The 13657-nt window shown below is 40.5% G+C and overlaps 1 protein-coding gene across 3 annotated transcripts; it reads right to left on the bottom strand.

Moving 5' to 3' along the window:
* Positions 1 to 1022: 1022 nt before the first annotated feature.
* On the bottom strand, positions 1023 to 13647 carry LOC109889455 (ribonuclease T2-like). Of its 3 annotated transcripts, XM_031804954.1 has the most exons (12): positions 13475 to 13647; positions 12623 to 12746; positions 12378 to 12431; positions 4565 to 4648; positions 4189 to 4243; positions 4005 to 4054; positions 3849 to 3906; positions 3653 to 3717; positions 3433 to 3546; positions 3267 to 3312; positions 2613 to 2684; positions 1023 to 2366 (listed from the first exon to the last, which is right to left on the bottom strand). In XM_031804954.1, exons 4-12 carry the CDS (start codon positions 4639 to 4641, stop codon positions 2172 to 2174), a joined length of 732 nt encoding a protein of 243 aa, XP_031660814.1. In that variant the 5' UTR covers positions 4642 to 4648; positions 12378 to 12431; positions 12623 to 12746; positions 13475 to 13647; the 3' UTR covers positions 1023 to 2171. The 3 variants fall into 3 exon arrangements, with proteins under 3 accessions (XP_031660814.1, XP_020336479.1, XP_031660813.1); XM_020480890.2 differs by having other exon boundaries at positions 12623 to 13638; XM_031804953.1 differs by lacking the exon at positions 13475 to 13647 and having other exon boundaries at positions 12610 to 12642.
* Between the last annotated feature and the right edge of the window lie 10 nt (positions 13648 to 13657).

Here is a 13657-nt window from a genome sequence, read left to right as displayed (position 1 = left end):
CTACAGTTTCGATTTGGTTTTAGTCATTTTAAAGTATAGTGTGTCCATAACACCTCCCATAAAATATTTTTTTTATAAAAAATACTCAAACCACACACACGAGCCAGATTGGAACCCATCACCGCCCGTGTGTTTTACACCACGGCTATAACCGCTTTCCTCTTATCCTACTACAATAGTTTACAGAAAACTGATTGTATCTGACAGCCAAGGCCCGTGATACAATATTAAAACTTGCAGTTCACATTTGCAAGGGAAATACTCAACTATGATGACATGTAAGTTAGACAAGTTATTGTGTGTATATTTAAACATTCCGTCCCAGGATTTTGATAAATCCCGTTTATTTAAAAAAAGTGTAAATACTTCTTGCGAAAATAAGCTTTACTTACCACCGGCCACTAACAAATGAAGCTCTTCAGTATATTTCCATGCCTTGCATGAGGCCTTGCATGAGGCCCAGGTCTGTAAAAAGCACAATGTCTCATGTACTCCAACAGCCAAAAATTCTCATACACACAAGGTAAACTGTCAAGAGGAAAGATCAAGGCTGACTGTATGGGATAACTAGCCTATACACCACCAGCATTGCTATTCTACCACTATAGTAAATAGCTTTCATTAACAAAAATGATTTAGACATCTTCTTGCTCAGGAGAGTTAAGATTGAGTAGTAATCATCGTCTTTGTTCTAATAAACTGACTATACAGCCTCAGTTAAGATGGTGAAGAGTGTGTGACAATAAATATACATGATTTTAAGTCAAACTCATCAGCATTTGAGTGCCTGGACATGGAGTTTTTTATATCATGTAATACATTTTGTGGACATAACATTTCTTTAAATGTGTAATTTATTGTAACAGACTGAACAATGCTAGACAATGTAAGACAGGTATACTGCCTCTGTTGGCCATTGGTGTTGTGTAGACGTTTCCTGACCTCTTGTGGCATGTAGTTGAATGTGCATTTGTGGATTCACTAAAATGCAAATTGCAGGGGTAAAGAGTATGTACAACTGCTGCAATAGAAACATGTATTTAATTAATTGTCAGCAAAAAATGACAGAGGATCGGAACCATATCAAACAAAGCCACCATTTAAAACCAAAGCGTATCCCACAACTGAAATTAAATCTAACAGCAGAAACAACATCAGTTTCAGATACAATAAGTACAGTATATCTGATTAAATCATGATCATCATTCCATCAAATTATGGAGATGGCATTACTAATGTAAACCAATGCGTTTTATCCACCACCATACACAATCGTAATTACTCAACACTTTTAACATCAAAACATATTTCAAGAGTAATGGAGGCAGTGAACAGACTTCTTCATAAACTGTGCATTAAACTTTAGATTTTGTTTGACAAAAAGTAGGACCATACTTTAAACAATTTAAATAATCATTTAAAAGCAAATTTCATACTATTTTACTGGTGGCATTAGGGTTATAATGATCAGTTAGAGCGTTGGGCCAGTAACAGAAAGGTCGCTGGTTCAAATACCTGAAGCGACAAGGTGAAATATCTGACGATGGCTAACCCTGTAAAACAACACATTTCACTGTACCTATTTGTTGTATGTGACAATAAAACATGTTTTATATATTTGTATGACACATTTGGCAAAGAACAAGATTTAAAGGACCTCATATCACTCTTAGTATGCCATTTGCATATAAATGATTTATAAAACATTATATAGGAAGTATAGGCCTTCAGGAATGTTATCATTAAAAGCTGATTTATTCCCTGAGTTAAAACATGATCAACCTGCTTCTAAGAATCAAGCAGAACACAGAAAACACATGAAAATAGTTGTAGACAAATTAATTTGGAAACAGTTGTGTTTTTAGTACTTTAGAATAGTATTTCTGAGCTAACTCACACTTAGTAGAATCTTGTATCTACACTCTCAGGAAAAAAAGTGCTATCTAGAACCTTAAAGGGTTCTTCAGCTGTCCCCATAGTAGAACCCTTTGAATAACTATTTTTGGTTGCAGGTAGAACCCTTTTGAGTTCCATGTAGAACCCTTTCTACAGAGGGTTCTACCTGGAACCAAAAAGGTTTCTCCTATGAGACAGCCGAAGAACCCTTATTTCGAAGAGTGTGTTCCATGTGAGATATAACTTATTATAGAGTAACCAGACCTCACTAGCCACTACATTGATGGCTTCCCCTTAAGGGGAGGGTAGTAGACAGGTGTGGCATGGTCACATACACTAAACTCTGTACCTTTAACATTGAGGAAGTCAATTAGTCTCAGAGTGTCTGTCTCAGAATGCTCACAGTTGGTAAGTTGGAAGTCTGAGTTGAAGCAGATCTCGATCTGGCCCAAGATTTGCACCTTCCCACCCTGTGAACAAGAAATAACTTAGCGATACGTTCTCGATTCAGGGTTAGGTTTCATGATTTAACATTTTAGTTGTGTGAAACAAATACTATTTATGTAGAATGATTAAGGAAATGTATTCTAAATACAAAATTGTACACAATCCACATAATCCTCTACTCTTCAAAGAAAACCTGTAGACAAATTCAATAACTAGTTGTGCTTGAGTTTGCATTTTACCAAAATAAAAATATTTAAAACACATGATACCTTTGGATGAATACACTGAATCTTTGGTTTCACACTGTAGAAGTTGAGAATGATTCCTTCGATGTGGTCAAACTAAAAACACAGAAGTAGTACATTTAACCATCAGTATTCATCACATGCTATTGGATGCATGCACCCATCTCAGTCATTTCACTGACAGTAGCTAAGTACAGATGTAAGATCTTAATTTGATTACCCTGTTGCAGGAAAACTTTCCTGCAATGCAAGAACTTCAACATGTGAAGTGTATGAGGTTTAAAAAGGCTTCTGAAGTTTGTAATTTCCACTTTGAAATTTCTGACTTGAGTTTCCCTTACGAAAAATGTATCAACCCTTACAAAAATGTCCATTAATTACACATAATAATTCACATTGACCTGTTGCTGCAGGATTATTTTCCTGCTGTAGCAAACTGGCTCAAATCAAGATCCTACATCTGTAAACAGGAACAGTAAGTCAAATGACTTGGGAGTAAATGAAGAACTATGGCGGGTTTCCCATAACACAGGGTTTCATTTAACACAGTATACTATGTTTCTTGATATGACGCAGAAATACTTGCCGTTCTTTAAGTCTAACTTTAAACATACAGCAATTTAATATCAGTGCAAAATGCCATTGTCCTTGGTAATGTAGTAATAATGATGTACTTACAGTGTAGTACGTCTCCGAGGGCACAATGTTAAATTTCTTCATCACTCTGAAGACATACAAAGAATTTATAACTAGTAGAAACATAAATCAGGCTTCAGGGTATACAGACCATATATTATCCCATATGTTTCATGAGGATACTCTATTGTTAATTCAGTACACTTACCCGTCAAGGTCTAAGGTGTGATACAGCTCCAGGACTTTGCCAAAGTATTTGTGTTGACTGTTTAGGGACTCTGCTTTTGCAGCACACGTTCCATGTTTTTGCCATTCATATTGCCTGTAAATATAAGATCAAATGTGCTAACATTTGTTTAGAAAAATCTTCTTACCTGAAAATATAACAATGACCTGGAGTAAAGTATTTATACAAAACTAGAACAGACCAGAATTCAGAGGATGCTGGAGTTATAAGATCCGGCCACCACTTCTGCATATCTGGAAGTAGGTCCTGTAAAACATAGTCACGATCAAACATTTCACTTAATTTTTTAAATGATAAACACTTGACTTTTGACTTCAAAATGATTTTTTTTGTCACAAATAAGCAAACTGTATGTTTTTTCCCACAGCAGAACATACCTGGATTAGAGTTACATTGAAGTGCCAAGATGAATTGCATTCCTGGCCTTTATCTGGCCTGTAAGACACAGACATTGGTCAAATGTGTACAAAGATAACAGAGTCCACGACAGTCAGTGCTTTATTTTTGACTGAATATTATTAAGTCATCCTTACCACAGTCCATGCAAAGTCCAGTAGTCAAATTTGGGATCACAGTGTTCCATCTGCAAATCAAAATGTTTATTTTGTCATACAAGGTGGCACATCTGGACACTTATGGCCACCGTATCAATTATACAATCAGATCAACACATGACTCGTAGAGTTTATTATGCTATGAAACCATAAAGTAGCTTACACTGCAAAATGTGCTTGGCCAGTGTTGAGTCAGGATCAATTTACTCCACATATGCCTGAAATAAAGCAGAGTTACATTCAATACAATAGTAACATTAGCATGATCAAAGTGCCTCACTCATTTAATGGCCTTTAATTTGCATTGAGACCTGCTACGGAATGACACCAACTCAGTGGCCCTGTGGTTAAAGTGTCCTGGGTTTGGAAGGTTGGGGGATCAATCCTAGCTGCCTCACGCTGACCTATGAGCTGTTGTGAGCTGTTGTGTCTCAAAAAGACTACTTACATTGGAATGAAGGGCTTGATGCAGAGGCCATTAACCAGACAGATACGCCTACCAGTGCATTAACCAGACAAACAGGCCTACCAGTACTTACGGTGACGCAAGTACGAATGAGGAAGACATCAGACCGCAGCCAAGGCACAGGAGGACAACAAGCGCCAAAGATTTCATGTTTACGCTGAAACAAAGAAAACATACCATTAGGATAGGTCGATTCTGGATTGACATGATCTGTAGGCCTAATATATTTGTTGGTAGGCTAACTCTTACAATTATAACGCCTAAAACTTCAATTGCATATGCCACTTAAATCATAGGTGGAATTTCCACAGGGGATATTCAGAAAAGGTTGATTCGTCCCCCACAATAATTTATTTAAAATAAAACCTCTCATTCCAAAATCATGGGCATTAAGATGGAGTTGGTCCTCCCTTTGCTGCTATAACAGCCTCCAGTCTTCTGGGAAGGCTTTCCACTAAATTCCACTACATTGCTGTGGGGACTTTCTTCCATTCAGCCACAAGGTCATTAGTGAGGTCGGGCACTGATTTTGGGCGATTAGGCCTGGCTCGCAGTTGGTGTTCCAATTCATCCCAAAGGTGTTCGATGGGGTTGAGGTCAAGGCTCTGTGCAGGCCAGTCAGTCAAGTTCTTCTACACCAATCTCGACAAACCATTTCTGTACAGACCTCGCTTTGTACACGGGGCATTGTCATGCGGAAGCATGAAAGGTCCTTCACCAAACTTACCACAAAGTTGGAAGCACAGAATCATTTAGAATGTCATTGTATGCGGTAGGGTTAAGATTTCCCTTCACTGAAACTAAGGAGCCTGAACGATGAAAAACAGCCCCAGACCATTATTCCTCCTCCACCAAACTTTACAGTTGGCACTATGCATTGAGACAGGTAGTGTTCTCCTGGCATCGGGTAAACCCAGATTCGTAGGACTGCCAGATGGTGAGCGTGATTCATCACTCCAGAGAACAGAGAACGAGTCCTTGGCATACACATCACAGACAAACTGAATTGGTCCACTCACACAGACAGCATCGTGAAGAAGGCGCAGCAGCGCCTCTTCAACCTCAGGAGGCTGAAGAAATTTGGCTTGTCACCAAAAGCACTCACAAACTTCTACAGATGCACAATCGAGAGCATCCTGGCGGGCTGTATCACCGCCTGGTATGGCAACTGCACCGCCCTCAACCGTAAGGCTCTCCAGAGGGTAGTGAGGTCTGCACAACGCATCACCGGGGGCAAACTACCTGCCCTCCAGGACACCTACACCACCCGATGCTACAGGAAGGCCATAAAGATCATCAAGGACATCAACCACCCGAGCCACTGCCTGTTCACCCCGCTGTCATCCAGAAGGCGAGGTCAGTACAGGTGCATCAAAGCTGGGACCGAGAGACTGAAAAACAGCTTCTATCTCAAGGCCATCAGACTGTTAAACAGCCACCACTAACATTGAGTGGCTGCTGCCAACACACTGTCAATGACACTGACTCAACTCCAGCCACTTTAATAATGGGAATTGATGGGAAATGATGTAAATATATCACTAGCCACTTTAAACAATGCTACCTTATATAATGTTACTTACCCTACATTATTCATCTCATATGCATACGTATATACTGTACTCTATATCATCGACTGCATCCTTATGTAATACATGTATCACTAGCCACTTTAACTATGCCACTTTGTTTACATACTCATCTCATATGTTATACTGTACTCGATATCATCTACTGTATCTTGCCTATGCTGCTCTGTACCATCACTCATTCATATATCCTTATGTACATATTCCTTATCCCCTTACACTGTGTATAAGACAGTAGTTTTTTTGGAATTGTTAGTTAGATTACTTGTTCGTTATTACTGCATTGTCAGAACTAGAAGCACAAGCATTTCGCTACACTCGCATTAACATCTGCTAACCATGTGTATGTGACAAATAAAATTTGATTTGATTTGATTTAGAACGAGTCCAATGGCGGGGAACTTTACACCACTCTAACCGACCCTTGGCATTGCGCATTGTGATCTTAGACTTGTGTGTGGCTGCTCAGCCATGGAAACCCATTTCACGAAGCTCCCGACGAACAGTTCTTGTGCTGACGTTGCTTCCAGGGCCAGTTCGGAACTTGGTAGTGATTGTAGCAACCGAGTATATTATATTTCATGCGCTACGTGCTTTAGCACTCGGCGGTCCCGTTCTGTGATTTTGTGTGGCCTTCTACTTTGCGGCTGAGACGCTGTTGCTCCGAGAACTTTCCACTTCATAATAATGGCACATATAGTTAATCGGGGCAGCTCTAGCAGGGCAGAAATTTGAGAAGCGGACTTGTTGGAAAAGTGGCATCCTATGACGGTGACACGTTGAAAGACACTGAGCTCTTCAGTACGGGCAATTCTACTGCCAGTGTTTGTATATGTATTTTGCATGGCTTTGTACTTTTTTTCATACATCTGTCAACAATGGTGTGGCTGAAATAGCCAAATCCACTAATTTGGATTGTGGACACCCATAGTATATGGCTATGTAGTGGAATGTGGACACACATACTTTTGGCCATGTAGTGTATATACAGTGCCTTTAGAAGGTACTCCCACCCCTTGACTTATTCCACATCTTGTTGTTTTACAGCCTGAATTTGATAATGGCCCATAACGTCAAAGGGGAATTATATTCTTAGGATTTTTTTGAAATTCATAAAAAAATGTAAAGTTAAAATGTCTTGAATCAATAATTATTTTTCTCTCTGCCCCATGGCAAAATGTGTAGAATTTCAGAAAAAGCTGAGCCCGCTGGAGGTAGGTGCCACGGGGCCCTAAATGCATTAGTCTGGCCTGGGGTAGCACCAACCCCCCCCCTGAAATATGATTGGCCAACCCATTCTCATTAGGTCAGAGCACAGTATTCAAAACGTATTCAGACCTTGACTTTTTCTATATATTTTTTACTTTACAGTGTCACGCACTGGTCAAAGTATTTTGTGTTAATCTTCATTTATTTGGTCAGGCCAGGGTGTGGCATGGGTTTTTGTATGTGGTGTGTATGTATTGGGATTGTAGCTAGTGGGGTGTTCTAGTTAAGTCTATGGCTGTCTGAAGTGGTTCTCAATCAGAGGCAGGTGTTTATCACTGTCTCTGATTGGGAACCATATTTAGGCAGCCATATTCTTTGAGTGTTTCGTGGGTGATTGTCCTTAGTGTCCTTGTTCCTGTCTCTGTGTTAGTTTACACTAGTATAGGCTGTTTCGGTTTTCGTTATGTTCTTTGTTTTGTAGTGTTTATAATTGATTTGTGTTTTACGTTTGTTCATTAAACATGGATCGCAATCTACACGCTGCATTTTGGTCCGACTCTCCTTCACCACAAGAGAACCGTTACATACAGCCTTATTCTAACATGGATTAAATTGCCCCCCCCCTGATAAATATACACACACACACAATATCCCATTCCGACAAAGCAAAAACAGATTTTTTGACATTTTAGCAAATGTATTACAAATAAAAATATAGAAATATCACATTTCCATAAGTATTCAGACCCTTTACTCAGTACTTTGTTGAAGCACCTTTGGCAGCGATTACAGCCTCACGTCTTCTTCGGTATGATGCTACAAGCTTGGAACATCTGTATTTGGGGAGTTTTTCTCATTATTTTCTACATATCCTGATGGGGAGCGTCGCTGCACAGCTATTTTCAGGTCTCTCCAGATATGTTTGATCGGGTTCAAGTCCAGGCTCAGGCTGGGCCACTCAAAGACATTCAGAGACTTGTCAAGAAGCCACTCCTGCGCTGTGTGCTTAGGGTCATTGCCCTATTGGAAGATGAACCTTCGCCCCAGTCTGAGGTCCTGAGCGCTCTGAGAGTCTTTAGGTGCCTGGTGGCAAACTCCAAACGGGCTGTCATGTGCCTTTTTACTAAGGAGTGGCTTCCGCCTGACCACTCTACCATAAAGGCCTGATTGGTGGAGTGCTGCAGAGATGGTTATCATATCTCCACAGAGGAACTCTAAAGCTCTGTCAGAGTGACCATCAGGTTCTTGGTCACCTCCCCGACCAAGGCCCTTCTCCCCCGATTGCTCAGTTTGGCCCGGGCGCCCAGGTTTAGGAAAAGTCTTGGAGGTTCCAAATCTCTTCCATTTAAAAATTATGTTCTTGAGGACCTGAGAGAACAGTCTATGACTTGGGTGACCGGAGTCTTTGACAATTTTTTGGGCCTTCCTCTAACACTACCGAATATGTAGGTCCTGGATGTCAGGAACCTTGGCCCCAGTACTGGGCCGTACGCACTACCCTCTGTAACGCCTTACAGTCAGATGCCGAGAAGTTGCCATACCAGGCAGTGATTCAACCGGTCAGTGGGTCAGAAGTTCACGTACATTTAATTAGTATTTGGCAGCATTGCCTTTAAATTGTTTAACTTGGGTCAAACGTTTCAGGTAGCCTTCCACAAGCTTCCCACAATAAGTTGGGTGAATTTTGGCCCATTCTTCCTGACAGAGCTGGCGCTTTGGAGGCCTCCTGGCTCCCACACACACTTTCCAGTTCTGCCCACAACTTCCTATAGGATTGAGGTCAGGACTTTGTGATGGCCACTCTAATAACTTGACTTTGTTGTCCTTAAGCTATTTTGCCACAACTTTGGAAGTATGCTTGGGGTCATTGTCCATTTGTGACCAAGCTTTAGCTTCCTGACTGATGTCTTGAGATGTTGCGTCAATGTATTTACATAATTTTCCTCCCTCATGATGCCATCTATTTTGTGAAATGCACCAGTCCTTCCTGCAGCAAAGAACCCCCACAACATGATGCTGCCACCCCCGTGCTTCACGGTTGGGATGGTGTTCTTTGACTTGCAAGCCTCCCCCTTTTCCTCCAAACATAACGATGGTCATTATGGCCAAACAGTTCTATTTTTGTTTCATCAGCCAGAGGACATTTCTCCAAAAAGTACAACCTTTGTCCCCATGTGCAGTTGCAAACCGTAGTCTGGCTTTTTTATGTCGGTTTTGGAGCAGTGGCTTCTTCCTTGCTGAGCGGCCTTTCTGGTTATGTCAAGATAGAACTTGTTTTACTGTGGATACCTTTGTACCCGTTTCCTCCAGCATCTTCACAAGGTCTTTTGCTGTTGTTCTGGGATTGATTTGGACTTTTCGCCCCAAAGTATGTTCATCTCTAGGAGACAGAACGCGTCTCCTTCCTGAGCGGTATGAAGGCTGCGTGATCCCATGGTGTTATACTTGCGTACTATTGTTTGTACAGATGAACGTGGTACCTTCAGGCATTTGGAAATGACTCCCAAGGATGAACCAGACTTGTGGAGGTCTACAATTTTTTTCTGAGGTCTTGGCTGATTTATTTTGTTTCCCCATGATGTCAAGCAAAGAGGCAATGAGATGGAAGGTAGGCCTTGAAATACATCCACAGGTACAGCTCCAATTGACTCAAGTGATGTCAATTAGCCTATCAGAAGCTTCTAAAGCCATGAAGTAAATTGCTAGATAGCATTAAACTTATCTTATAAAAAACAATCAATCATAATCACTAGTTATAACTACTAATCCAGTTTAGCAGGCAATATTAACTAGGTGAAATTGTGTCATTTCTCTTGCGTTCATTGCACGCAGAGACAGGGTATGTGCAACAGTTTGGGCTGCCTGGCTCATTGCGAACTAATTTGCCAGAATTTTACGTAATTATGACATAACATTGAAGGTTGTGCAATGTAACAAGAATATTTAGACTTAGGGATGCCACCAGTTAGATAAAATACCGAACGGTTCCGTATTTCACTAAAATAATAAACGTTTTGTTTTCGAAACGATAGTTTCCGGATTCGACCATATTAATGACCAAAGGCTCGTATTTCTGTGTGTTATTATGTTATAATTAAGTCTATGATTTGATAGAGCAGTCTAACTGAGCAGCAGCAGGCCCGTAATCATTCATTCAAACAGCATTTTCGTGTTTTGCCAGAAGCTCTTCGCAAGCACAGCGCTGTTTATGACTTCAAGCCTATCAGCCTAATGGCTGGTGTAACCAATGTGAAATGGCTAGCTAGTTAGCTGGGTGTGCGCTAATACCGTTTCAAACGTCACTCGCTTTTAGATTTGGAGTAGTTATTCCCCTTGCTCTGCAAGGGCCGCGGCTTTTGTGGAGCGATGGGTAACGCTTTTTCGAGTGTGGCTGTTGTCGATGCGTTCCTGGTTCGAGCCCAGGTAGGGGCCGAGGAGAGGGACGGAAGCTATACTGTTACATTGGCAATACTATATAAGAACATCCAATAGTCAAAGGTATATGAAATGCAAATGGTATAGAGAGAAATAGTCCTATAAATACTATATTAACTACAACCTAAAACCTCTTACATTGGAATATTGAAGTCTCATGTTAAAAGGAACCACCAACTTTCATATGTTCTCATGTTCTGAGCAAGGAACTTAAACGGTAGCTTTTTTACATGGCACATATTACTTTCTTCTCCAACACTTTGTTTTTGCATTATTTAAACCAAATTGAACATGTTTCATTATTTATTTGAGGCTAAATTGATTGTATTGATGTATTATATTAAGTTAAAATAAGTGTTCATTCAGTATTGTTGTAATTGTTACAAATACATTTTTAAAAATCGGCCCATTAATGTCCTCCAATAATCGGTATCTGCGTTGAAAAAGCATAATAGGTCGACCTCTACTTCTGACACACTGGAATTGTGATACAGTGAATTATTAGTGAAATAATCTGTCTGTAAACAATTGTTGGAAAAATTACTTGTGTCATGCACAAAGTAGATTTCCTATCCAAAACTATAGTATGCTAACAAGAAATGTGTGGAGTGGTTGAATAACGAGTTTTAATGACTCCAACTTAAGTGTATGTAAACTTCCGACTCCAACTGTAGGTAGACGAACTCCAACTATAATAAAACTCAGTCTTCATCTTTTGTTTCTTCTTAATATAAAGTAATACGCATGTGTCACACCTGCTCCGGCTCTTCCCCTCGGCGCTCGTGAGCTCCCCAGCACTACACACTCCTGCCACCATCATTACGCCCACATGCCTTCCCCTGCCGCGCATCAGCGATTATTGGACTCACTCACCTCTGTCATTACCTCCGCTATATATGTCTGTTCCCCGATTCAACATTGATTGTCATATGTCCTTGTGCTGACGCTGGTCCGGTCTTGTTCCATGTCTGTTGCAATTAAATGTTTGACTCCCCCATACCTGCTTCTCTACTCCAGCGTCGGTCCTTACAATGGATGGATCATTATAATACTACAACTCAGTCTTCATATTTTACGCCTTAATATTTGCCTTGAAATACCTTCATTAGTGATGGTGACTACTTCTCCTTCCACTTATATTGTGTTTTCAAAAAAGCCCATCCATATACCCCTCCATAGCCCTCAAGAGAGGCATGATAAGTAATGTCAAACTGTGCAGAATTGCAGGAAATGCTTTTAAAAAGTACCATTCGCCCACCCCACCCCCCCTCCCAATACCGACACCACAATTTCGCCCTTGACTTAAATGTTTTTAGCTTATTATATAATACTTTAATTTTTGTCTATATAGCATATGTAATAACATGTATAGGCTACAATGGTTTAAATTGTGTAATTTTTACATTGGTGCTTGCCAAATACTATTGAGCTGATATTTGCGCCCATCAGCGCCACGGTTTGCTGTCAAGTCAAATAATCGAGCCTGTTTTGCAACTCTGTGTAAACCGTCGTGGGGAGCGTAACTTGAGCTTGCACAATAGCTATGGGTTACTTTCATTATTTTACAAACACTGTGTCCAGCTGGCTACACGTAGCCTAGACTATGTGGGTACATTTTCAATATAGCCTACGAGTGACACAACAAGTTCTTACCTGTGTTTTGTTCTTTTGTTCTTGTGGATCGATGTAAAACCCCGCTACAGTAACCTGGCGTATACAGAACTAGAAGTTTGTCCAAGACCATTTAGATGAGGAAATATTTATATTGTTTCATAGATTAGCAATATGACATCTCACTGGTATCACTTATGGTTTAAAATGAGATAGCCACTACGATTCGACGTCTGGTTGTAGAAAAGATGGTGGATAAATGAAGATGTCTTACTCGGGCAGTTTACCTTTGGAAAACATTTCACGGTTCCTGTCTGTGTAAGTAGGCGTTCCCTCTCTCACGTGAGCTTGCTTTACCGTGTAAGACCAATGGTTATGGTCTATTTATTTTCCTTTCCCAGCTCTCCCCACCTGATCAGAAAAAAATAGCCAGTGAGATATTGGGCAGCCCTTCAAGGTGGCAGGGGCAATAAGTAGACCAGAATAGCCACGCTCTGAACTGAAAAAATGTGTGGATGTCTCGCTTTCTCTGGTAGTAGCCAACAATAATGAAAGTGTGAAATTGTTTTCCTGCAACAGCTGAGTCTCACGCAAATGGTGTAAAGTACTTAAGTAAAAAGTACTTTAAAGTACTACTTAAGTAGTTTATTTATATTTTTGACAACTTTTACTTCACTACATTCCTAAAGAAAAGTATGTACTTTTTACTCCTTAGTTTTCCTGACACCCAAAAGTACTTAACAGGACAGGAAAATTGTCAAATTCAGGCACTTATTAGGTCATCCCTTCTATCTGATCTGGCGGATTTACTAAACACAAATGCATTGTTTGTAAATTATGTCTGACTTTTTCGTAGCAGGTTAGGAGAATTTAAGAGGAAGGTTAGGATAATTAATGTAGAAGTTTAGGAGACTGGCGTTAAGTTTAGGAAAAGGTTTAGGGTTAGCGAAAATGCTATCCTTCCAATGCTGAAAAAATCACTTCCTATCAAAGTGTTGTGTAAAGAGTGTCCCGAGCACGGTCTCGTGTAGAAAATTGATGTCACGCAAGATCATGTGAGAAGTGCAATGGAGCAAGCAACGTCTGACACCTGACACCAATGTAATGAAACAGTAAGGAGCAGGTCTCGAACCCTCAACCTTCTAGTCCGAAATCAAGCGCGCTATCGTCTGTGCCCCAAAAGCATGCTCAAGCGGCAGAGTCCATATCCGCGCTGAATACCACAGGGTCGTTACAATACTTTTGAGAAGATGGGAAACTCCATTAGAAATGTATTAGGGCACGCTTCCCATGCGTCGTCAATGGGCCGCGCAGTGCATTCT

The sequence above is a fragment of the Oncorhynchus kisutch genome, linkage group LG25 (genome assembly GCF_002021735.2).
Source record: "Oncorhynchus kisutch isolate 150728-3 linkage group LG25, Okis_V2, whole genome shotgun sequence".
Taxonomy (NCBI): domain Eukaryota; kingdom Metazoa; phylum Chordata; class Actinopteri; order Salmoniformes; family Salmonidae; genus Oncorhynchus; species Oncorhynchus kisutch.
This window is presented reverse-complemented; position numbering and strand designations above follow the sequence as displayed.